This window comes from Saimiri boliviensis, chromosome 9 (assembly GCF_048565385.1).
Source record: "Saimiri boliviensis isolate mSaiBol1 chromosome 9, mSaiBol1.pri, whole genome shotgun sequence".
In the NCBI taxonomy this organism is placed as follows: Eukaryota; Metazoa; Chordata; class Mammalia; order Primates; family Cebidae; genus Saimiri; species Saimiri boliviensis.
In genome coordinates this window covers 108,175,378-108,200,565 of record NC_133457.1, presented here as the reverse complement: position 1 = coordinate 108,200,565, position 25,188 = coordinate 108,175,378, and the positions used below count along the sequence as shown (strand labels likewise).

The following is a 25,188-nucleotide window of genomic DNA, read 5'->3' as shown; positions in this document are numbered from 1 at the left end:
CAATAGAAAGTTTTTCAAACTTTGCCCCCCTCTCTCCTGTCACCATCTTTATTTCCGTGTTCACCCAATGCTTAGCTCCCACTATAGGCGAGAACATATGTTATTTGGTTTTCTGTTTCTGCATTAGTTTGCTCAGATAATGGTTTCCAGCTACATCCATGTTGCTGCAGAGGACAAGATTTTATTCTTTTTTTTATGGCTACATAGCACTTCATGGATACACAGCATTTTCTTTATTTTTTATTTTATTTTTTGATATAGACAGTGTTTCATCATGTTGCCCAGGCTGGTCTTGAACTCCCGGGCTTACGTGATTCACTTGCGTTGGCCTCCCAAAGTGCTGGGATTACAGGCATGAGCCACCACACCCAGCCTGGCCGACAAGGCAGAACCCCATCTCTACTAACAATAATACAAAAATTAGCTGGGCATGGTGGCAGGCGCCTATAATCCCAGCTACTTGAGAGGCTGAGGCAGGAGAGTCACTTGAATTCGGAGGCAGCATTTTAAATGAGTGATCTGGTGCAAATTGTATCATCATGAAAAGATCCAGAAACCTATTATGAGGAGTAATAAAAGGAATTTGCTGCAGGATATATACAGTATATCATTAAAATAAATTTTTCAAATAAGCAAAGTATGTTACTTTGCTTATATAGCCATGTATGGTAGAATTGTGAAAATGTGTCTGGTAATGATAAATACCAAATGGTGACCATGATCACCCCTGAGAAGGGTGGCAGGGTGGTCGGATCAGGAAGACAAGGGGCTTCAACTCTAAGTGTAATGGTTAATTTGTTGTTAAAATAAACAAACAAACCAAATCCAAAGAAAACAGGTCATGTAGTAAGATCTGACAAAACTGAGTGGTGGATACATCAATGTTCATAACGTTATTCTCTATACTTTTCTGCATGTTTGTAATATTTCTTTAAACAAAGGAGAAATGAGATTTATGAAGTCAATCATCTTCCTACATACAAGCTACAGACAATTTGGTAGTATAATTTTAAAAATCAGCCTGGCACAGTGGCTCATGCCTGCAATCCCAGCACTTTGGGAAACTGAGGTGGGTGGATCATGAGGTCAGGAGTTTGAGACCAGCCTGGCCAATATGGTAAAACCTTATCTCTACTAAAAATACAAAAATTAGCTGGGCATGGTGGCGGGCACCTGTAATCCCAGCTACTCGAGAGGCTGAGGCAGGAGAACTGCTTGAACCTGAAAGGCAGAGGTTGCAGTGAGCTGAAGATTACGTCATTGCACTCCAGTCTGGGTGACAGAGGAAGACGCTGCCTCAAAAAAAAAAAAAAAAAAAAAATTTTTTTTAAATCACACAAGTTGCACAATGACAACAATTTGCACAATAACAAGCAACTGTGGATAAAAACCTAACAACCTATTTTTTAAAAGCAGCTAGGAGTCTATCTAAGGTACAGCATTTCTCTATCTGAGAGTAGGGAGGGCTTGAATAAGTGTTAATGTCCTTCAAGGGGCTCTTGAAACTAACTCAGGGCCCTATATGCTGCAGGCATTTCTTGGAATAGCCAAGGCATTGTCATGTGTCAAGAACTCTGAGGGCCGGATGAGGTGGTTCACACCTGTAATCCCAGCAATTTGGGAGGCCGAGGCAGGCAGATCACCTGACGTTGGGAGTTCGAGACCACTGTGGCCAACATGGAGAAACCCTGTCTCTACTAAAAATACAAAATTAGCCGGGAGTGGTGCTGCACAACTGTAATCCCAGCTACTCAGGAGGCTAAGGCTGGAGAATCGCTTGAACCCCAGAGGTGGAGGTTGTGGTGAGCCAAGATCGCACCATTGCACTCCAGCCTGGGCAACAAGAGTGAAACTCCGTCTCAAAAAACCAACCAAACAACAAGACGAAAAACTCTGAGAAGTTCTCGGAAAATAAAATTTGTGCAACTTTCTTTACTTCAGCACTTTTCAAACATCTAACAATAGACTCCTTCTTGTCTGAGGGGAGTTGCCTCAGCAAAGGCTGCCCTAACAACCTCAAAGTTCCCTTCCAACTCCCACAGTCCACCATTCTAGTCTTGGCTCCGTCACTAATTTACTGTGTGACTGGCCCAATCACCTTTCCTCTTGGGGCCTCAGGTTGTTAAGCTATTAAATGGTGTGCTGCTGAAATAAATCAGAGATGATACCAACAATGCAAAAACATTCCATGCTCGTGGATTAGAAGAATCAATATCATTAAAATATTCATGCTGCCCAAAGCAATCTACAGATTCAATGCTATTCTCATCAAACTACCAACATCATTTTTCACAGAAGAAGAACTATTCTAAACTGTATATGGAACCAAAAAAAGAATCCAAATAGCCAAAGCAATCCTAAGCAAAAAGAATAAAGCTGGAGGCCGGGCGCGGTGGCTCAAGCCTGTAATCCCAGCACTTTGGGAGGCCGAGGCGGGTGGATCACGAGGTCAAGAGATCGAGACCATCCTGGTCAATATGATGAAACCCCGTCTCTACTAAAAATACAAAAAAATTAGCTGGGCATGGTGGCGCGTGCCTGTAATCCCAGCTACTCAGGAGGCTGAGGCAGGAGAATTGCCTGAACCCGGGAGGCGGAGGTTGCGGTGAGCCGAGATCGCGCCATTGCACTCCAGCCTGGGTAACAAGAGCGAAACTCCGTCTCAAAAAAAAAAAAAAAAAAAAAAAAAAAAAAAAAGAATAAAGCTGGAGACCAGGCATGATGGCTCATTCCTGTAATCCCAGCACTTTGGGAGCCTGAGGCAGGCGGATCACCTGAGGTCGGGCGTTCAAGACCAGCCTGACCAACATGGTGAAATCCCGTCTCTACTAAAAATACAAAATTAGCTGGGCATTGTGGTGCATGCCTATAATCTCAGCTACTCGGGAGACTGAGGCAGGAGAATTGCTTGAATCCAGGAGGCGGAGGTTGCAGTGAGCCAAGATCGTACCATTGCATTGCAGCCTGGGAGACAGAGTGAGACTGTTTCTAAATAAATAAAACAAAATAAAAATTTTTTAAAGTTTAATTAAAAAATGGGTATGTATCGTTTGAACTACAGGATCTCTTACCGTTCCCCAGCTGTAAAACCTCATGTCAGACCCCACAATTAGGGGCTTATTTAAGAATTTAGTTTTATTTCTCCTCCCCCACTTAACTGGTTCTTTCTTAACTAAAGCAGGTTCATGGTAGAGAAATTACAAAATGCAGAGAAGAATGATAAAACAAGAATTAAATTGGGCTGGGTGTGGTGGCTAACACTTACAATCCCAGTGCTTTGGGAGGCCAAGTTGGGAGGATCATTTCAGGCTAGGAGTTTGAGACCAGCCTGGGCAACACAGTGAGACCCTCATCTCTACAGAAAATTTTAAAACTTTAAAAAATTAAAAAGTAAAAGTTAGCCAGGCATGGTGGTGCGTGTCTGCGGCCCCAGCTACTTGTGAGGCTTAGGCGAGGATGGCTTGAGCCCAGGAATTTGGGGCTGGAGTGAGTTTTGACTATGCCTCTGCACTCCAGCCTGGTGACACTGCAAAACTCTATCTCTTAAAAACAAATCAAATTTACTCCAAATGCCACTTTGGGCTCTTTATAATGATAGCTGACATTTACAGAAACTTTATGTGCAAAGCGCAGTGCTACGACATCTCATTTAACTTCTCACTGAGGTGCAAGTCAAATCTTTTTTTTTTTTTTTTTTTTTTTTTTTTTAATACGGAATTTCACTCTTGTTACCAAGGCTGGAGTGCAATGGCCCGATCTTGGCTCACCGCAGTCTCCACCTCCTGAGGTCAAGCAATTCTCCTGCCTCAGCCTCCTGAGTAGCTGGGATTACAGGCAGGCACCACCATGCCCAGCTAATTTTATATTTTTAGTAGAGATGGAGTTTCTCCATGTTGGTCAGGCTCGACTTCAGGTGATTGGCCTGCCTCGGTCTCCCAAAGTGCTGAGATTACAGGTGTGAGCCACTGAGACTGGCCCCTTCCTATCCTCATTTTACAGACGGGGAGACTGAGGGTCAGAGAGGTAGAGTCACCTGTCCAAGGTCATACTGTGGTTGTAGCTCTAACCAAAGCCCTCCTGACTGCAGCACAACTTCTCAGCCACTACCGTATGAGCCCCTCATTTGAAGACGTCTTTGTCACTGCCAAGATTCCTTTTCCTCCCGGCCCCCTAGGTCTTCCAGATTTTCTCATCTCATCTCCCCAGAGGAGCCACGACATCATCTCCTCCCAAAACAAAGCTAGAACCTTTACTGGAGACGGACCTGTGTTCTTCCCCCAAACTCAGTCCAGCTTATCTCCAGAAAAAGTATATGACTCGCCCTGGAGAAGAGAAAAAAAGCCTCTCCCCACCAACTTCATCCCACAGATCACTGGATTTGAGTCTGGAGACAGAAGAATCGGATGTGTACTTAAGTTTCAAATTGACTATTGTTTTATGTGAATGTCTGATAAAGAAAACACAATGGCTGCCAGCTGGGGGCTGGGAGTGAGATTTCCCACATGGAGAATTCTAGAAGACATGCCTGGAGTTCTGGAGTCTGGATCCTCTGGACAGACAGGTGGAGACACCAAAGGTAATTGTGGGGTGGGGAGAAGACACCAACCCAAGAGATTTGACTGCTTTTGGTCTATGCAAGAATGGAAGATGGAGGCAGAATGAGTTAGCAGCAAGCTTCTATGCTGCTGTAGAATCCAAGGGACTCGGCCAGTGCCGGCCAATCGAAGTAGAACGTGAGCCACAGACGTCATTTACACTTTTCTTGTAGTTGCTTAAAAACATGATAAATCTATGAAACTGAAAGATAGCTCGTGCAAATAAATGAACTTCACTTTGGTCTCAGTGATCAGGGATCCCAAATTCAATCGCCCTTAATATCCAGAGAAATAACTGAAATAAGTGGAACAGATAGGGTGTGAGCAAAGTTCACATGTTCCCGTAAGAAAAGCTATGCAGCAAACATATTGATGTATGTTCACTGAGAAGTTTCAGTGTGGGGACACTAAGGCATAGTGAAGACTATGGCAAATCAGAGGAAGCTGCGTATCTAAAGTAGCTCCTGGAGTTTGGGGCTTCATGGGGTATCAGTGTTGCTAGAGCTTTTACTTTTTTTTAAAGGAGGTGAAAGTTGGGATTTTCTTTTTTTTTTTTTTTTGACAGGGTTTTGCTCTGTCATCCAGGCTGTAGTACGGTGGCATGACCTTGGCTCACTGTAGCCTCCACCTCCTGGGTTCAAGAGATTCTTCTGCCTCAGCCTCCTGAGTGGCTGGGACTACAGGCGGGTGCCGCCATGCCTAGCTAATTTTTGCATTTTTAGTAGACATGGGAGTTCACCATGTTGGCAAAGCTGGTCTTGAACTCCTGATCTCATGATCTGCCTGCCTCAGCCTCCCAAAGTGCTGGGATTACAGGCATGAGCCACCGTGCCTGACCCCTAGTTGTTTTTTTTTTTTATTTAATCTCAAAAAAGAGATTGCACCACTGCAAACCAGCCTGGGTGACCGACGGAGACTCCATCTCAAAAACAAAAACACAAAAACACCTAGGTGGAATGGATCTTCACCTCTGGTCTCCTTTAGATCCTTGACCATGTTTAAAAGAGGAGGAAACTGAGGTTCTGAGTGGTTAAATACATTCCCATCTCAAAGAAGATCGAGAACTGTCTCTAGGTTTCTATTCCAGGTCTTTTCTGCTGTGATATAAAAACAAACATGGAGTTTTTGCTGTTCTTATTGAGAGTTTACTAGATGGCAGGTTCTGTGCAGGACGTATTAGGAAAACCCCACAAACGACGGATACTTTAGGATGCCCGGTTTAGAGAAAGGGGGTAAGAAGCCTCAGAAAAGTGGGGTAAATTGTACCAGATCATGCAACGGGGCTGGAATCTGTGTCTACATTTGATTACCAGATTCTAGATGCTTCTTCTTGCCATATCTCCTTCTACCCAACCAGGCTGAGGAAACTCAGAAACTGAGAAGCTGGGTGGTTTTCACCCTGGGGCTCCAGGGCGGGCAGCCTTTGTGCCTCTGCCCTTGCTTTCACCCAGGTGCCTCCGTGTGTCTTTCCTATGAAGTGGCTGCTGGGGAAAATTCTGTTTGAAGGAAACCTTCACTGCTTTTTTTTTTTTTTTTTTTTTGAGATGGAGTCTCGCTCTGTTGCCCAGGCTGGAGTGCAGTGATGCGATCTCAGCTCACTGCAACTCCTGCCTCCTAGGCTCAAGCAATTCTTATGCCTCAGCTTCCAGAGTAGCTGGGACTACAGGCATGCACCACCCTGCCCGGCGAATTTTTGTATTTTTAACAGCGAGGGGGTTTCACCATGTTGGTCACCTGGTTTTGAACTCCTGACCTCTGATAATCTGCCCACCTTGGCCTCCCAAAGTGTTGAGATTACAGGCTTGAGCCGCCGAACCTGGCCCTTCACTGCCTTTTAAAAAACTGTTTGAAAGCCACTAATCTGCCATAGCCTCTTAACTTATAAGTGAGGAAGCTAAGGCCTACAGATGGCAGAGACCCTGTGCATGTCAAGACTAGAGCTGGGACCACAGCCTGGGTCTCCTTGCTCCCAGCGCTGAACCCTGTAGGCAGCTGAGTTCACCTGGGAAGCTGCCCGGGGAGCACTCAGGCCTCCCTCCAACTTCTCTGGCTCTGCCCAGGACAGGGCGCCCTGCTGTCTCCCTGTCTCCTCACCTTTCCCACCCTTCCTCGTGTCTGTTTGGACAACTTTCTGACCTGCTGCTTCAGAACTCTTCTGGAGGTATGGCTGCCTCCACTGCTTGTCCCAGGGAATTCACAGGCATTTCGGCAGCCCAGGCTCAGCCAGGCCCACAGCAGACAGTTGTCAAATAGTGACTGTCTGGGCAGAAGGAGCCCTGTTTACCCAGGGCAAGACTCCACCCCTGGCCTGACCAGCTGCTACCCTACTGACTCAGCTGCCCTCATCTGTATTTGCTCATTCCACAAATATTTACAGAGCGCCTACTGTGTGCCAAGCACTGTTCTACATGCTGGGGATACAGCAGGGACAAGACAACCTAACTCCCTGCTGTCATGGACCTCCTGTGAAGGAAACAGGTGATAAACAGATCAGGAATGTGTAATTTCAGTGCTGTAGAGGATAATGGAATTGCTAGTGAGAGATGGATGTGGGGCAGGCTTCAATCTAGGTGCTTAAGGTAGACTGCTCTGGGTGGAGGACATTTGAACTAAGGCCCCAGCGATGACAAGAAATCAGCTATGTGAAGATCTGGGAGAAGGCATTCCTGGAAGAGGGAATTCCTGGCAGGTACCAGTGACAGGAATGTACTTGGTGTGATTGAAGAAATGTCAAAAGGCCAGTATGGCGGCCTGCAGTAAGCAAAAGGGAGAAAGATGAGAGCCGGAGCCTGTGGGGGCATTTTGGTCAAAGAAAAGAGCTCTGGCTGGGTGCGGTGGCTCACAGGAAGCCAAGGTGGGCGGAACACTTGAGATCAGGAGTTCAAGACCAGCCTGGCAACATGGTGAAACCCTGGCTCTACTAAAAATAACAAAAATTGGCCAGGTGTGGTGACACACACCTATAATCCCAGCTTCTCTGGAGGCAGAGGTTACAGTGAGCCAAGATCATGCCACTGCACTCCAGCCTGGGTGACAGAGTGAGACTCTGTCTCAAAAAAGAAAAGAAAAGAAAAGAAAAGAGCTCAGGTTGTATTTGAAGGACGATCCAAAGGTGTTGGAAGAGTTTCAGCTGGGATGTGAAACGTGGCTGTACCCTGATTTCTCCAACTCTGCCCGTTCATTACTTCCCAACCCAACTGTTTCCAGGTACATTTGAGGTTGTTTGAAATAATGTTTGGCCAGGCGAGGTGGTTCATGTCTGTAATCCCAGCATTTTGCGAGGCCAAGGCAGGCAAATCACAAAATCAGGAGTTCGAGACCAGCCTGGCCAACACAGTGAAACCACATCTCTACTAAAAATACAAAAAAGTTAGCCAGGCATGGTGGTGGGAGCTTATAATCCCAGCTACCTGGGAGGTTGAGGTAAGGAGAATTGCTTGAACCTGGGGGGCAGAGGTGGCCGCAAGCCGAAACCGCACTACTGCACTCCAGCCCAGGTGACGGTACGAGATTCTGTCTAAAAAAAAAAAAAAAAAGGAATAGTGTTTAATTATTCCTTTCCTTTTAAATTTTCGTTTTCTTTTTTAGAGACAGCATCTCACTATCGTCCAAGCTGGAGTGCAGTGGCGTGATGTGTGTTCACTACAGCCTTGACCTTCCAGGCTCAAGCAGTTCCCCCACCTTAGCCTCCCAAAATGCCAGGATCACAGGCATGAGTCACTGTGACTGATCTTTTTTTTTTTTTAGACAGAGTCTTACTCTGTTGCCAGGTGCCAGGCTGGAGTGCAGTGGCACAATCTCGGCTCACTGCAACCTCTGCCTCCTGGGCTCAAGCAATTCTCCTGCCTCAGCCTCCCGAGTAGCTGGGACTACAGGCACACACCACCACGCCCAGCTAATTTTTGTATTTTTAACAGAAACGGGGTTTCACCATGTTGGCCAGGATGGTCTCGATCTCTTGATCTGATAATCAGCTCACCTCAGCCTCGCAAAGTGCTGGGATTCCAGGTATGAGCCATCGTGCCAGGCCCCCGCCCCCTTTTTTTTAATGGAGATGGGGCTCATTATGTCACCTATGCTGGAGTGCAGTGGCACAGTCATAGCTCACTGCAGCCTCCAACTCCTGGGCTCATACCTATGGATTCAGGGTTTCTCCATGTTGGTCAGGCTGGTCTTGAATGCCTGACCTCAGGTGATCCACCTGTCTCAGCCTCCCAAAGTACTGGGATAACAGGCATGAACCACTGTGCCAGGCCAGATAAATCAATATTTTCAATTGCATAACCACATTACTATTACTGCTATTATTCACAGCTGACTTTGTATGTGAACCAAAGACTTCCTGTTTCAATTCATCCGCACTGTAGCACGATAACATAGCTTTGATCAACATCATAACAATACATGCTAACATTTTACATTCAAGAAATTCTTTGCAGTTTGTAGGACACTCTTGCCTCTATCCCCTTGAGCAGCAGAGCTACCCCGAGGAATAAACAGAACTAGCATTGTTAAACCCATTTTCAGAGAAGGATGTGGATCCCAGAATAATACAGAAAATTCTGCTGATCCCAGTAGAGCCCAGTGTTCAAATAAAATCCGTCTTTCTGGCTGGGCACGGTGGCTAATGCTTGTAATCTCAGCATTTTGGGAGGCCAAGATGGGTGGATCACTTGAGGTCATGAATTAGAGACCAGCCTGACCATCTCTACTAAAAATACAAAAATTAACCAGGCATGGTGACGCAAACCTGTAATCCCAGCTACTCAGGAAACTGAGGCACGAGAATCGCTTGAATCCAGGAGGCAGAAGTTGTGGTGAGCCATGATCACACCACTGCCCTCTAGCCTGGGCCACAGAGCGAGACCCTGTCTCAAAACACACACACACACACACACACACACACACACACACTCACTCACACACTTATATCTCAAAAAAAAAAAAAAAAAAAAAAAAGCTCATCTTCCACATGGAGGGAAAGGAGTGAGGACCCTGGGTAACTGCATGAAGGAGATAAACTCTCTTCTCGAGTTTTGGGTTGATCAGCTAGTATTGCCTTTTCTAATATAGTCCTCGGTGTTAAATTCTAGCGCGGCCTCTCATGGCCTGTGTGGTTTTGAGTAAGCTATTCAATCTCTCTGAAACTTTGTTTTCTCTCCTGAGAAAAGGGTATGATGACAGTATCTACCTCAATAGATAGTTGTAGGATTAAAAGAGTTATTTATTTATTTATTTAGGGAGAGGCAGGGTCTCACTTTGTTGCCCAGGCTTGTCTTTAACGCCTAGCCTTAAGTGATCCTCTTGCCTCAGCCTTCCAAAGTCTTGGGATTTACATTCGAGCCAAAATGGCTGGTTGAGGAGTTAATTTTTATAAAGTGCCTAGAATAGTGCTTAGCCTATGGTATTATACAAGGATGAAATAACCCAGCACTAGAAGACAAATTAGCCAGGTCCCAGATCTGGGCCTTCTGATGCCAGGCTCAGTGTGTGGCCCCCAACCCCCCCTAGACATTTGAATTCCTCTTCATCCAATTTTTTTTTTTTTTTTTTTTGAGACAGAGTCTCACTCTGTCGCCCAGGTTGGAGTGCAATGGTGTGATCTTGGCTCACTGCAACCTCCACCTCCCAGGTTCAAGTGATTCTCCTGCCTCAACCTCCTGAGTAACTGGGATTATAGGCATGTGCCACCAAGCCTGGCTAATTTTTGTATTTTTAGGAGAGGCAGTGTTTCACCATGTTGGTCAGGCTGGTCTTGAACTCTTGACCTTGTGATCCACCTGCCTCAGCCTCCCAAAGTGCTGGGGTTACAGGCATGAGCCACCTCACCCAGCCCCTCTTCATCCAATCGTCATCACATCTGCCTGTTACCTGTACTTCATTTATCTATAATTGGTTACTGGATATTTTCTTTTCTTTTGAAGACACACTTTTTTTTAAGGGATGTTTTCTATTAATGCTTTAATATGCTAAATTTTTCTAGTTTACAATAAATGCACAAAGATTTAAAAGTGCTTGTCTTGTCTGTGGACTAACTAAGATCAGTCCCTGTACTTTGTGGGTTCACCTAATAAAAAGTATGCTGGAGGCCAGGAGCGGTGGCTCAAGCCTGTAATCCAGCACTTTGGGAGGCCGAGGCGGGTGGATCACAAGGTTAAGAGATCAAGACCATCCTGGTCAACATGGTGAAACCCCGTCTCTACTAAAAATACAAAAAATTAGCTGGGCATGGTGGCGCATGCCCGTAATCCCAGCTACTCAGGAGGCTGAGGCAGGAGAATTGCCTGAACCCAGGAGGCGGAGGTTGCGGTGAGCTGAGATCACGCCATTGCACTCCAGCCTGGGTAACAAGAGCGAAACTCCGTCTCAGAAAAAGAAAAAAAAAAAAAAACTACGCTGGGTTTTTTGAGACAGAGTCTCACTCTGTTGCTCAGGCTGGAGTACAGTGGCATGATCTTGGCTCACTATAATCTCCACCTCCCAGGTTCAAGAGATTCTCCTGCCTTAGCTCCTGAGTAGCTGGGATTACAGGTGCACACCACCATGCCCAGCTAATTTTTGCTTTTTTTTTTTTTTTTTTTTTTTTTTTGTAGAGATGGGATTTCACCATGTTGGCCAGGCTGGTCTCAAACTCTTGACCTCAAGTGATCTGCCCACCATGTTGGTCAGGCTGGTCTTGAGCTCCTGACCTCAAGTGATATGCCCACCTCAGACTCCCAATGTGCTGGGATTACAGGTGTGTACCACTGTGACCCACCCACAGGGACATTTTGAGAATTAGGAATTAATATGTGTAAAGCCCTAGTAAGTACTCCATAAATTATACCTGGCTATTAGCATAACCACAAGCACAAATCCATAAACATATATAGTAAAACAAAAGTTTCAAAGACATACATATTTTACTCTTGCTACATGAAATGCTCTATGATATTTTCTATTTTATTTCATTCTTTTGTTAAAATGTAAAATTCATAAAGTGATACATTAATGATTGTAAAAAATCAGTAAAATATATATATATATATATTTTTTTTTAAATTAAAGATGGGGTTTCACCATGATGGCCAGGCTGGTCTTGAACTCCTGACCTCAGGTGATTCACCCACTCGGCCTCCCAAAGTGCTGGGATTACAGGCCTGAGCCACTGCGCCCGGCCCAGTAAAAATATTTTTTAAGGCCAGGTGTGGTAGTGATCTTTCTGCCTTGACCTCCCAAAGCACTAGGATTATACTCTATCACCCAGGCTGGAGTGTGGTGTTGCAATCTTGGCTTACTGCACCTCAGCCTCCTGAGTATCTGGGACTACAGGTGTGTATCACCATGCCCAGCTAATTTTTGTATTTTTTTGTAGAGACCGGTTTTTGCCATGTTGCCCAGGCTGGTTTTTAACTCCTGAGCTCAAGTGATTCACCCACCTCAGCCCCCAACATTCTGGGATTCAGGCATGGGTCACTGCACCTGGCCAAATCTTACTCTAGTTTTATCTCATTGTTTTTTCTGTTTGTTTGTTTGTTTGTTTTTGAGATGGAATTTTGCTTTTGTTGTCCAGACTGGAGTGCAGTGAGTGATCTTGCTTGGCTCATTGCAACCTCTGCCTCCCGGGTTCAAGTGATTCTCCTGCTTCAGCCTTCCAAGTAGCTGGGACTACAGGCGCAAGCCACCACGCCTAAATTTTTTGTGTTTTTTTTTTTTTTTTTGAGACGGAGTTTCGCTCTTGTTGCCCAGGCTGGAGTGCAATGGCGTGATCTCGGCTCACCGCAACCTCCGCCTCCTGGGTTCAGGCAATTCTCCTGCCTCAGCCTCCTGAGTAGCTGGGATTACAGGCAAGCACCACCATGCCCAGCTAATTTTTTTTTTGTATTTTTAGTAGAGACGGGGTTTCACCATGTTGACCAGGATGGTCTCGATCTATTGACCTCGTGATCCACCCGCCTCGGCCTCCCAAAGTGCTGGGATTACAGGCTTGAGCCACCGCGCCCGGCCTAATTTTTTGTGTTTTTAGTAGAGATGGGGTTTCACCATGTTAGCCAGGATGGTCTCAGTCTCCTGACCTTGTGATCATCTGCTGCCTCAGCCTCCCAAAGTGTTGAAATTACAGGTGTGAGCCACTGTGCACGGCCTTTTTTTTTTTTTTTTTTTTTTGAGACAGAGCTTCACTCTTATTGCCCAGGCTGGAATGCAATGGTATGATCTCAGCTCACCGCAACCTCTGCCTCCCAGGTTCAAGCAATTCTCCAGCCTCAGCCTCCAGAGTAGCTGGGATTACAGGCATGCACCACCATACCCGGCTAATTTTGTATTTTTAGTAGAGATGGGGTTTATCCATGTTGGTCAGGCTGGTCTTGAACTCCCAACCTCAGTGATCGGCCCACCTCAGCCTCCCGAAATGCTGGGATTAAAGTCGTGAGCCACCACACCCAGCCCAGGCCTAGCAAATTTTAAGATTTTTCATTTTCTCCATTATTTTACTTTGAAAAATGTCAAACTTTAGACTTTGAAACACTAGTATAGTGAGCACTGATGCATCCTTTCACCTGAATTCACCAACTGGTTGCATTCTGTCACATTTGCTTTATTGCTATCTCTGTATCTATCTATGCAGTTTTTTATTGAAATATTTCATCTTTAAAAATTGTAAAGCCCAGGTACGGTGGCTCACGCCTGTAATCCCAGCATTTTGGGAGGCTGATGCAGGAAGATTGCTTGAGAACAGGAGTAGGAGACCAGCCTGTGCAACATAGCAAGACATGTCTCTATAGAAAAATAAAAAAATTAGCTGGGCATGGTGGCATGCACCTGTGGTCCCCGCTACTTGGGAGGCTTAGGTGGAAGGATTGCTTGAGCTCAGGGGATTGAGGCTACAGGGAGACATGATTGTGGCTCACTCTAGCCCATGTGACAAAGCAAGACCCTGTTTCAAAAACAACAACAAAACAAAAACAAACAAAACAATAAAGATAATTTTGAGGGCCGGGCGCGGTGGCTCAAGCCTGTAATCCCAGCACTTTGGGAGGCCAAGGCAGGTGGATCACAAGGTCGAGACATCGAGACCAACCTGGTTAACATGGTGAAACCCCGTCTCTACTAAAAATACAAAAAATTAGCTGGGCATGGTGGCGCCTGCCTGTAATCCCAGCTACTCAGGAAGCTGAGGCAGGAGAATTGCCTGAACCCAGGAGGCGGAGGTTGCGGTGAGCCGAGATCGCACCATTGCACTCCAGCCTGGGTAACAAGAGTGAAACTCCGTCTCAAAAAAAAAAAAAAAAAAAAAAAAAAAGATAATTTTGGGCCTGGCGCGGTGGCTCAAGCCTGTAATCCCAGCACTTTGGGAGGCTGAGGTGGGTGGATCACAAGGTCAGGAGATCGAGACCATCCTGGTCAACATGGTGAAACCCCGTCTCTACTAAAATACAAAAAATTAGCTGGGCATGGTGGCGCGTGTCTGTAATCCCAACTACTCAGGAGGCTGAGGCAGGAGAATTGCCTGAATCCAGGAGGTGGAGGTTGCGGTGAGCCGAGATCGCGCCATTGCACTCCAGCCTGGGTAACAAGAGCGAAACTCTGTCTCAAAAAAAAAAAAAAGATAATTTTGTAAATTGTATATTTACACTTGTTATGCATATTTGATGTGTGTGTGAGCATGACCCTATTGCAGAGATGATCAACTATGTACCAACAAATCCATGCTCCCCTTTCCAGACTTAGAGAAAGTCCCACCCAGCTAGGGACCACATCTTCCAGACCCCTTTGCACTGGGCAAGGGCCATGTGACTAGTTCTCACCAATGGGATGTGAGTAGAAATGCAAGTGTCTCTCTGGGCTAGGGTGACTTAAGGGGCCCCTGGATAACCATGCCACATAAGTTAGTAAACTTCTAACCTAAAGTTTGCATTTGCTTGTTACATAAGCTAGATTGCCTGAACTAATACAACCCCAACAAATTGCATGATCTATCCCTGGGTTAAGATTGCAGTTTGAAACACACTGATGTGATCTTCTGATTTTCCGAATATTTTTGAACCATCCCAGGGACTGGGAGGCTGAGGCGGGAGGATTGCTTGAGCCCAGGAGTTTAAGGCTAGCCTTGGTAACATAGCAAGACCTTGTCTCTAAAATAAAATAAAATGAAAAGAAATCTACAAAAGTCAAAAAGAAGTGTCTCTGATGGAAGCAGAGGTTGAAGGGCTGGAGGAGGCTAAGCCCTAGCCGTTTGAACATGCCCCTCCCCCATTATCCTCAAAGTGAAACTGCAGCATCTTTCCTGACTCTTAGGACCTAGGGAATACTGTGTGACAACCACTGAGCCAGGTGCTCATCATACCTCCATTTCTCAAAAGAGGAAATGGAGGCCAGGTGCAATGGCTCACGCCTGTAATCCCAGCACTTTGGGAGACTGAGGTAGATGGATCACATGAGGCCAGGAGTCCAGCCTGGCCAACGTGGTGAAACCTCATCTCTACCAAAACTACAAAAATTTGTCAGGTGTGGTGGCACGCGCCTGTAATACCAGGTACTTGGGAGGCTGAGGCACAAGAACTGCTTGAACCCAGGAAGTGGAGGTTGCAGCAGTGAGCAGAGATCATGACCCTGGATAACACTGAGACTCTGTCTCAAAAAAAAAAAAAAAAAAAAAAAAAAGAGGAACTAGAGAGGCAGCAGGAGAAGGACTTGAGTAAAGTCACAAATAGCCACCCAGGCCCAGAGCTAGAGCCATCTCTCAGGTCTCTGATGAGGATAGGCCTGTCCCCTCCCTTTCTATGCCTCTCATCTGCCTCCTCCTCTGTGAAGGTGCTACACAGACTCACATCTATGAACCAGGACCCCCAAGGGGAGACCTCAGGCATCCCAGGGCCCCAGAAGGCTTGCAGCAAATCCTTGTCCTAACTCTCCAGCCAGACAGTTGCATCCTGGGAGCAGTTACCTATTCCTCATTCATCTCTGTTGCTTCTACAACAGCCAAAATGACACTAGCACGTAGTAAGCGTCCAGTCCTTTGCATGTAGTAGGTGCACACTCTATAGGTACAATAAGAATAGTTCAAATTCGCATAGCACTTTCTATGTGCTCAACACTCAGCACTTTACACATATTGACTTTATTTATTTCTCACAACAACCCCATGAAGCAAATGCTATTATCATCAGCCCCATTTGACAATGGAGAAATTGAGGCAAAAAAGATTGAGTCAGCCAGCCACGGTGGCTCATGCCTGTAATCCCAGCACTTTGGGAGACCAAGGCAGGAGTATCACTTGAGGTCAGGAGTTTAAGTCCAGCCTGGCGAACATGGTGAAACCCTGTCTCTACCAAAAATACAAAAGATTAGCCAGGCGTGGTGGTGGGCGCTTATAATATCAGTTACTCAGGAGGCTCAGGCAGGAGAATTGCTTGAACCTAGGAGGTGGAGGTTGCAGTGAGCCAAGATTGTGCCATTGCATTCCAGCCTGGGCAACAGAGCCAGACTCCGTTTCAAAAAAAAAAAAGATTGAGTCATTTACTTGAGGTCATACAGCTAGTAGATGGTAGTTTGAACCCAGGCAGCCTGACTTGAGCTGCTAACCACTATGCTATCCAGCCCCCTTGGATGCTATTATGACATGATAGCTGAAGGAATGAAGATTTGGTGTCAGACTAGATTTAATCACCTATTTGTTGGGCGATGCAGGGAAACTTGACTTAACAACTCTGAATCTCAAAAGAAAAGAAAAAAAAAAAAAAGAAAAAGAAAACAACTCTGAATCTCAATTTCTCCATAAAATGGAGATAATAGTTCCTGCTTGGATGGGTTATTACAAGGCTTCAAAGGGAGAGAATGTAACAAATCGCCAGCATCTTGCCCATTACATAAAAGGGGCTTAAATGAAAACAAACTTCTTTCCTTGTCGTTGACCCAGGAATATGAGTCAGGAAAAATGGCAGGCACAATTCCTTCACTTAAGCATCTCGGCATGCTTTTTTGTTCTTTCTTTTTTTTAGACACGTTTCCCTCTGTTGCCCAGGTTGGAGTGCAGTGGTGTAATCTCGGCTTACCACAGCCTCCACCTCCTGGGTTCAAGTGATTCTTCTGGCTCAGCCTCCTGAGTAGCTGGGATTACAGGCACCTGGCACCACGTCCTGCTAATTTTCATATTTTTAGTAGAGACGGGGTTTCACTATGTTGGCCAGGCTGGTCTCGAACTCCTGACCTCAAAAGATCTGCCCACCTCAGCCTCCCAAAGTATTGGGATTACCGTGTGAGCCACTATACCCAGCCTCAGCATGCTTTTAGGAATAAGATTAATCAATCATGAAACAACCAGACAAATCTCAAAATACTTTCAATAAAGGACGGAATTAATTGCAGTAAAACATAAGTAAAATCAGAGCAGTGTGTGGCCATGCTCCAGGCCTTTGCATATGCTGTTGCCTCAGCTGGGAACACTCTTCCCCACCATCTCTTCTCCCAGCTGACCCCTGCTAACCTTCAGGTTCCGGCTTAGATATATCAGTCTACTCCTTCAGGGTCAAGAAGTCTGTGACCCCTTCCCCTTCTCCTAAGTCCCTCTGTATCCCACGGCGCCATCTCTGGCCTTATCATAGCACTCTCTTTGGTTGCTGCTGGCTTGTCTATATACCCACCAAATTGGGCACTGCCTAAGATCTGAAGCAAAGTTGTTCTTTTTGTTTGTTTTCTGAGACAGAGTCTCACTCTTATCACCCAGGCTGGAGTGCATCTGGGCTCACTGCAACCTCCACCTCCTGGGTTCGAGCGATTCTCTTGCCTCAGCCTCTCCCCAGTAGCTGGGATTACAGCAGCCCACCAACATGCCTGGCTAGTACCTGTATTTTTAATAGAGCCAGGGTTTAATCATGTTGGCCAGGCTGGTCTCGAACTCCTGACCTCAGGTGATCCGTCCACCTCGGCCTCCCAGAAGGCTGGGATTAAAGGAGTGAGCCATTGTGTGAAGCAAACATCCTCCTATGTTCCCCCAGTGCCTAACAAAATGTCTTGCATACCATAAGCCCCACTGGAAGTTTGTTGAAGAGATGAACAAATGAACAATGAATTAATTAATACAGGAGGATTCTGGGTGGAGGCAAGATGCACTCTGGGTATCTAGTTCCTCCCTTTACTAAATGGAACAAAGTAAGGTAATGGTTTCCATACTGCAGCTGAACTGCATACCCTAAATTGCATAAGAAGCTAATAAAAAGTTACAGATTCTTGGAACTTGCCCCAGGAGACTCTGATTCATTGGGTCTGGAGTGGAGCCCCAAAATTTGTTTTAAAAAGTTTCCTCGGCCGGGCGCGGTGGCTCAAGCCTGTAATCCCAGCACTTTGGGAGGCCGAGGCGGGTGGATCACAAGGTCAAGAGATCGAGACCATCCTGGTCAACATGGTGAAACCCCGTCTCTACTAAAAATACAAAAAATTAGCTGGGCATGGTGGTGCGTGCCTGTAATCCCAGCTACTCAGGAGGCTGAGGCAGGAGAATTGCCTGAACCCAGGAGGCGGAGGTTGCGGTGAGCCGAGATCGCACCATTGCACCCCAGCCTGGGTAACAAGAGCGAAACTCCGTCTCAAAAAAAAAAAAAAAAAAAAAAAGTTTCCTGGCCAGGCATGGTGGCTCACGCCTGTAATCCCAGTACTTTGGGAGGCCAAGGTGGGCAGATCATGAGGTCAGGAGATCGAGACCATCCTGGCCATGGTGAAACCCCGTCTCTACTAAAATACAAAAAATTAGCTGGGCGTGGTGGTGCATGCTTGTAGTCTCAGCTACTCAGGAGGCTGAGGCAGGGGAATTGCTTGAACCTGGGAGACGGAGGTTGCAGTGAGCCAAGATCGTGCCACTGCACTCCAGCCTGGCAACAGAGCAAAATTCTGTCTCAAAAAAACAAACAGGGTCCTACTCAACTTTGGGCCTATTCACCCTTTATAAGGACACAGCATGTTCATTATAGCTTCTATTACCTTTTCTCTTTCATTAGATTGTGGAATCTTCATAACAACAATGGTTCATTTGATGGGTCAAGAAACTGAGGAACAGATAGCTGAAGCACCATCATCACAGACCTTCAAGGGGGAGAGCCACGTCATCAAACTGCCTCTGACAATGGCCTCTGATCTGTCCTCAAGCTGATGCTATTGGTGAAAGGGACTAGGCCTACAGAGCTAGGAAAAATTAGGCTCAACTGGCACTTAAAAACAGATATAGGGCTGGGCGTGGTGGCTCACGCCTGTAATCCCAGCACTTTGGGAGGCCGAGGCGGGTAGATCACGAGGTCAAGAGATCGAGACCATCCTGCTCAACATGGTGAAACCCTGTCTCTGCTTAAAAAAATCCAAAAAATTAGCTGGGCATGGTGGCGCGTGCCTGTAATCCCAGCTACTCAGGAGGCTGAGGCAGGAGAATTGCCTGAACCCAGGAGGCAGAGGTTGTGGTGAGCCGAGATCGCGCCATTGCACTCCAGCCTGGGTAACAAAAGCGAAACTCTGTCTCAAAAAACAAACAAACAAACAAAAAAAAACCAGATATAAGTATTCCCCTGATGGAAGATTGCTGACATCCCCTGTCTCCTCACTTGTCCTGTCTAAAGCACTTGAAGGTGCTGCTATTCCAGGCCACCTCAGCCCACCCCTTCTCATCCATCCATCCATCTTTTCATCTACCCACCCATCACATCATTTGTCCATCCATCCTTCCCCTAACCACCTACCCATCTATTCAGCTACTTATTCATCCGTTTATCACATGCACCTACGTATCTTTCCATCCATCTCATCTACTTACTCATCCACTCATCACCCTCCACACATACCCATCTACTCATAACATCTTTTTTTAATCCGTCAACCCAGCCATCTCCCCAGTTACTCATTCATCTGTTTGTCTCATCCATCCAGCTATTTCTCCATCTGTTCCACGTATGCATTCCTCCGCCCATCTATCACATCCATCCATCACATCACGTTCATTCATCAGTCCATCCACTTATCCACCCACCCAGACATATGTTCATTCATCCATCCACCTTCCCCTTCATTCATCCACTCAATTAACCTTCAATCAAGGTCTACATGGGACCAGGCCCTGTCAAAGGCTGGAGTATAACAAAAAGAATTAGATAGAAACAGATCTTTTCTTCAAGGAGATTCAAGGTACGTACAGAAATGAGAAACTAGCAAAAAAGCAAAATAAATAACCAAGGGAAACTTGTTGAAAGGAAAATAAGCGTAGAAAAGGAATAAGGCCAGGAGTCAGGTTAGTGCACAGATATGCACACTTAGCATCTCATCCTCACAGTTGCTCAGGGTAGTCCCAAATTTGCACTGAGCAAGATCCTGGCACTCAAGACAGAAACACAAGAGTCACAGTCCACTCCATTGTGGTAGACACTCCCCAGAATACCCTGTTCTGCTATAACACGCTGGGGTTATATGTGCCCCAGGGTACATTTGGCTTTCTGGAGACATTTTTGGTTGGCACAACTGATGGGGAGAGATGTTACTGGCATCTGGGGAGTAGATAGAGGCCAGGGATGCTGTTTAACATCCTACGATCCACAGGACATCCCCTCTCCCCCCGCCACAGATACTCTTCCAGGCCAAAATGTCAGTAGTGCTTAAGTTGAGAAACTCACTTATATCAGAACCTCAGTTCTCTTTGGAGCAGTGGCGTGCCACACCCCAAGAGAAGAATCACTGGCCCAGGCCCATCTTGGCTTTCCTAGCTCTTTCCACTACATACTTGACTTCCCAACTTTCCTTGAACTAGGGGAGTGTGCCAGGAAGTTTCTGGGGAAGTTTTGCTTTTGGATAAAAGAAACGAGGGCATTGAGAAAAACCCCTTCAACTCCTGCCTGCCGCTTCAGACACGTAAGTGCAGACCCCAAACCTCATGCTAGAACAGCCAATTTGGGTTGTGATGGGGCACCTACGAGGACCAAGGCCAACACAGGGAGGGGGGCAGAGTGGAAGGAGGGAAGGGCGCGGGTCCGGCTACACCGAAGATCGTCGTAGTGCTGTCTCTTACGCCCGTCAATTCACTTGTCAACAAATGCTTACTGAGCATTTCTCCTGTGCCAGTCACCGTGTGAGACATTGTGAGAACAAGGAAGAGCAAACCACCAGGTCCCAGAGCTCATGGAGTTTACAGTCTGGTGGGAGAGCCAGACACCACAATTCACACCAACAACTATCTGATCAGAGCTGCAAAGCCAAATGCAGTGTGCCACGGAAGCGCCGGAAGTCCAGGCGGGTCAGGCACCCAGCATCACCGCACCAAAGGGCAGCTCGTTAGAGTCCTGCGGAAGCTCAAAAACATGAAACCACAAGTAGGACTTCTTGCCCGCTGACTCTGGGCCCTGCACTGTTCTAAGCACTCCTGGATTCTTCCATCTGATCCTCACAGCAGCCATGTCTTCCTCTGCCTCTAACAGGCTCTTCTATGTGCCATGTCCCTGACCCACCAATGCAGCTCTGATATGGTCGTCTTAGGAGATGATTAACGTTATCCCCATTAGAGGACCTCAGAAGAGAGTTTTTTTTTGTTTTGTTTTGTTTTTTGTTTTTGTTTTTGAGATAGAGTCTTGCTCTGTTGCCCAAGCTAGAGTGGCAGTGGTATGATCTCGGCTTACTGCAACCTCCACCTCCAAGGTTCAAGCGACTCTCATGCCTCAGCCTCCCAAGTAGCTGGAATTACAGGCACCTGCCACCACGCCCAGCTAATTTTTGTATTTTTAGTAGAGACGAGGTTTTGCCACGTTGGCCAGGCTGCTCTCCAACTCCTGACGTCGTTATCTGCCTGCCTCAGCCTCCCAAAGTGCTGGGATTACAGGCGTGAGCCACTGTGTCCAGCCAAGGAGAGGGCTTTTGTTTCCTCAGAGCGCTTGTTTCTTTTCTCAGAAAGCGATTTTTTTTTTTTTTTCTGGAGCCTCTCCCAGCAGACTTCAATAGCTCATTTTATCAATAAAATAGGTGAGGCTCAGAAAGGGATAATGATTTGACTCATAAGACCACACAGCTTTTTTTTTTTTTTTTAAGACAGGTAGATCTGGCCGGGTGCGGTGGCTCACGCCTGTCATCCCAGCACTTTGGGAGACTGAGGTGGGCGGATCATGAGGTCAAGAGATCAAGACCATCCTGGCCAACATGGTGAAACCCCAACTCTACAAAAATAAGAAGAAGAAGAAGGAAAAAAAAAGACAGGTAGATCTAGGATGCTAGGATGCTAACCCAGATGTATTTTTTTTTTTTTAAATCAAATCAGGCTCTTTTGGCCACTCTCACACACATACACACAGGCACACATGTACTGCAGCGAAGTTTCCACTGCCCCGGGACACAAGTGCTCATTGTGGATGCTCTGCAAGGCCACTGAAGTTCTATTCTCTGCCCAGACAGATCTGTGGCCTAGAGCAGAGGGCCCCGCTGTCTGGCAGGGCGTGGTGGCTCACCGCCCTGTCAAGTCTGGAGTCAGATGATTATTTTTTTAAATCTTGAACCTTAGTTTTCTCTTCTGTCCTTGGAGATACAATATTATTTATCTTAGACAGCTGTTGGGGAAGTCAAAGCGCTATCTGAGAGATAATAGTAGAACATCAAATCACCCATTCATTCATCCATTCACCCACCTACCCATCCATCCATCCATGCAACCATTAGAATAACTGCTGAATGCTTTTATTTATATGTCATACTCATATAATGAGTATGACACCAGGGCAGAGAAGAAGAGACATGAGGACATCCTACAAGATGCAGAGACTTGGGAGGCAGCAGGGGGCTGTCAGGTTATATTATTATCATCCTTTAAGAGAAACTATGGGGCCTTCGGTTCACCCCTTGCTTAGCCTTATGACCTGGGCTATCCTTCCCCAGAAGCTGTCTGGCTCCTTTGAGAGACAACGTCTTCCTCTGGCCACAGGTTCAACCAAGTCATCCGTTGGCATCTTTAAACCTGGTCTTGGCCGGGCGCGGTGGCTCAAGCCTGTAATCCCAGCACTTTGGGAGGCCGAGGCGGGTGGATCACGAGGTCAAGAGATCGAGACCATCCTGGTCAACATGGTGAAACCCCGTCTCTACTAAAAATACAAAAAATTAGCTGGGCATGGTGGCACATGCCTGTAATCCCAGCTACTCAGGAGGCTGAGGCAGGAGAATTGCCTGAACCCAGGAGGCGGAGGTTGCGGTGAGCCGAGATCGCGCCATTGCACTCCAGCCTGGGTAACAAGTGCGAAACTCCGTCTCAAAAAAAAAAAAAAAAAAAAAAAAAACCTGGTCTTAAAATTGTGGATTAAGGGTAGCTTCATCCTTTAGCTGTGCTATCTCCTTTAATCCCCTGCCCTCAGGGAGAATAGGTCCTGTTATTATCTTCATTTTACAAATGAGGAAATAGGTTCAGAGGGTAAGTGTCTTGCTCAAGGTCACCGAGCAGGTGTGTGGGATGGGTTCCCAGGCTGTTTGTTTCTTCAGCCTCTGCCATATTCCTGTTTTATGGGGGTCAAAGCAAAGAAGATTCTCCCTGACTAGAGTCAGGAGATCAGGTCCTAATTCTGTCATTCACTAGCCCCCCATCCTCAGCCACTGATGACATAAATGTTCGATGCGTTTTTGCAATTCGCGTGGTATCAGCGCTTTACACCCCTGCTCCCCACGGCATTCACCGTGATCCTAAGACACATCATCGTCCTGTCTCCACTTCAGAAAGAAAGCAAGAGGTACATGAATGTTGAGTCGTGTGACAGAGTCACAACTAGACCCAGGTTTTCTGGATTCCAGAGGCCAAGTTCTGTGCAGGTGTGTGATTTGAACAGGTTTATAAATGCACCCATCTTTTTAAAAAAAATCCAAAATGTGGGCCAGGCGTGGTGGCTCACGCCTGTAATCCAAGCAAGGCGGGTGGATCACCTGAGGTCGGGAGTTCAAGACCAGCCTCACCAACATGGTGAAACCCCGTCTTTTTTTAAAAAAAAATTGTTTTAATTTAAAAAAAAATCCAAAATGTGTCCCCAAAAGGTAAAACAAACGTTCTCTTGAATCTCCCCCTTCAGAAACAAACCTGTCACCAATTTCTTCATGTCATTCCATGAATTTTCTATACATGGAATATACATATAAACATACACGTGTGTACATAATACGTCTATAACGCGTGTGTACATATATACATCTAAATCCTTTTCGCTATCAGAAACCATACGGTTCTTCGGCGTACCGTTTTAACTTAATGTAACTGAGAGAGTCTTCCCTGTCACACACACATTTAAGTGTTTCTTCCTTGAACAACGGAATAGCATTCCATTGTAGAGACGCATCACGCCTTATTTACCCGTCTTCCCTCTGCTGAGGGACCTTGGGTTACTTGCAGTGTGGGGGTCAGCCCAAGCAGGGAGCCCGAGCCTTTCACCATCAATAACACTCTCTTTCTAGCTCCGCATCTAAGTGTCACACATCGGCACTAGACATTCTCCTTTTCCAACGCTCCACGCTACGCAGCGCTTTCCGTCTCCTCCCCGCTATCCAGAGCCCACGGAGGTGCGGAGGGACCTAGGCTGGATCCCATGCCCCGCTTGACAATGCTCCAGCGACGTGACCTAGGCCCAGCAAGGCTTTCTCTGCAGACCTCCATTTGCCCACAGCGAAGCAGGATGGTGCTTCCAAGCCCCACCCTCTGCGGAATTTTGGAAAGCCCCCCCTGCGGTGGGTTCCCGGGAAGACCTCCGGACAGGCAAAATGAGCCAAGCCCCTGCCTCAGGGCTCCTACGACCCCTCCCGGCACTTCTCCTCCAGGCAGGCCATGCCAGAGCTTTAGAGCTTAGGGAAGCAAGTCACATGCCTCCATGGGGCTTCCCGCCCTTCTAGGGGAGCTCTTGGAGGAGGCTTTGGGCCCGTCAGAAACACACGGGGAGGTGTTCCATGGCCTCCCAAACCTGACCGCAGCCCCGCCCTGCCCATTCTCCCGCCAGCCCTACTTACCATAAGGACTCTCCACTGGAGCCCCGAGGGGCGCGTTCACACTGACCATGGCCAAGTCCACCCAGCCGGAGACCCGGGGGCATGGAGGAGCAGGGGCCCGCACACAGCAGCAGCAGAGCCACCAGGAGCCAGTCCACCAGGAAGGCGGGGAGTGTGGCCAGCTGCCACCGCCCGGTTATCTTATTGATTCTTCTAATCACCCAAGGTGGGTGGATACGTTAAAGAGTAACCAGTCACTTAGGGAACCTGTGGCTGGGGACTGCTGCTGTCTCCATGGCAATGGCGACCTGGCCAGACCTGAGGTCCACTCAGGCCCCAGTTCTGCACTGAGGGGTTAGGGGAACCGAGAGCCAGATGTACAGGGACATCAGCCCCCCAGTTTGAGGACAGGGCCCAAGCAGAAGGAGCTGGAGAGGTGAGAGTCCAACCTGGGTTGGGTTTTATGGCTCCAAACTATGGGTGTGTCACCATGCAGGAAGTAGTGGGAAAGCTGAGGGAGGAGCAGAGGAGAAAAGGAGGGTGGAGAACTGTGTTTATTGAGTGCCTACTGGATGCTGGGAGTTGCATACAGGCGTTATCACATTTAACTAAAACCTTGAGATGAAGAGACTGAAACACAGAGAGAAATTGCAGG

General features: G+C 46.8%; 1 protein-coding gene across 2 annotated transcripts in view; it reads right to left on the bottom strand.

The window, feature by feature from the left end:
* Positions 1 to 24,891, bottom strand: part of HNF4A (hepatocyte nuclear factor 4 alpha) — a 79,514-nt gene extending 54,623 nt beyond the window's left edge. The window contains exon 1 of one of the 2 annotated variants that reach the window (XM_074406567.1): positions 24,555 to 24,891. In XM_074406567.1, the coding sequence (XP_074262668.1) occupies positions 24,555 to 24,603 (49 nt within the window). In that variant the 5' untranslated portion in view covers positions 24,604 to 24,891. The remainder of the gene's footprint in view (positions 1 to 24,554) is intronic. The other variant, XM_074406566.1, reaches the window with a different exon arrangement.
* Positions 24,892 to 25,188: the final 297 nt, after the last annotated feature.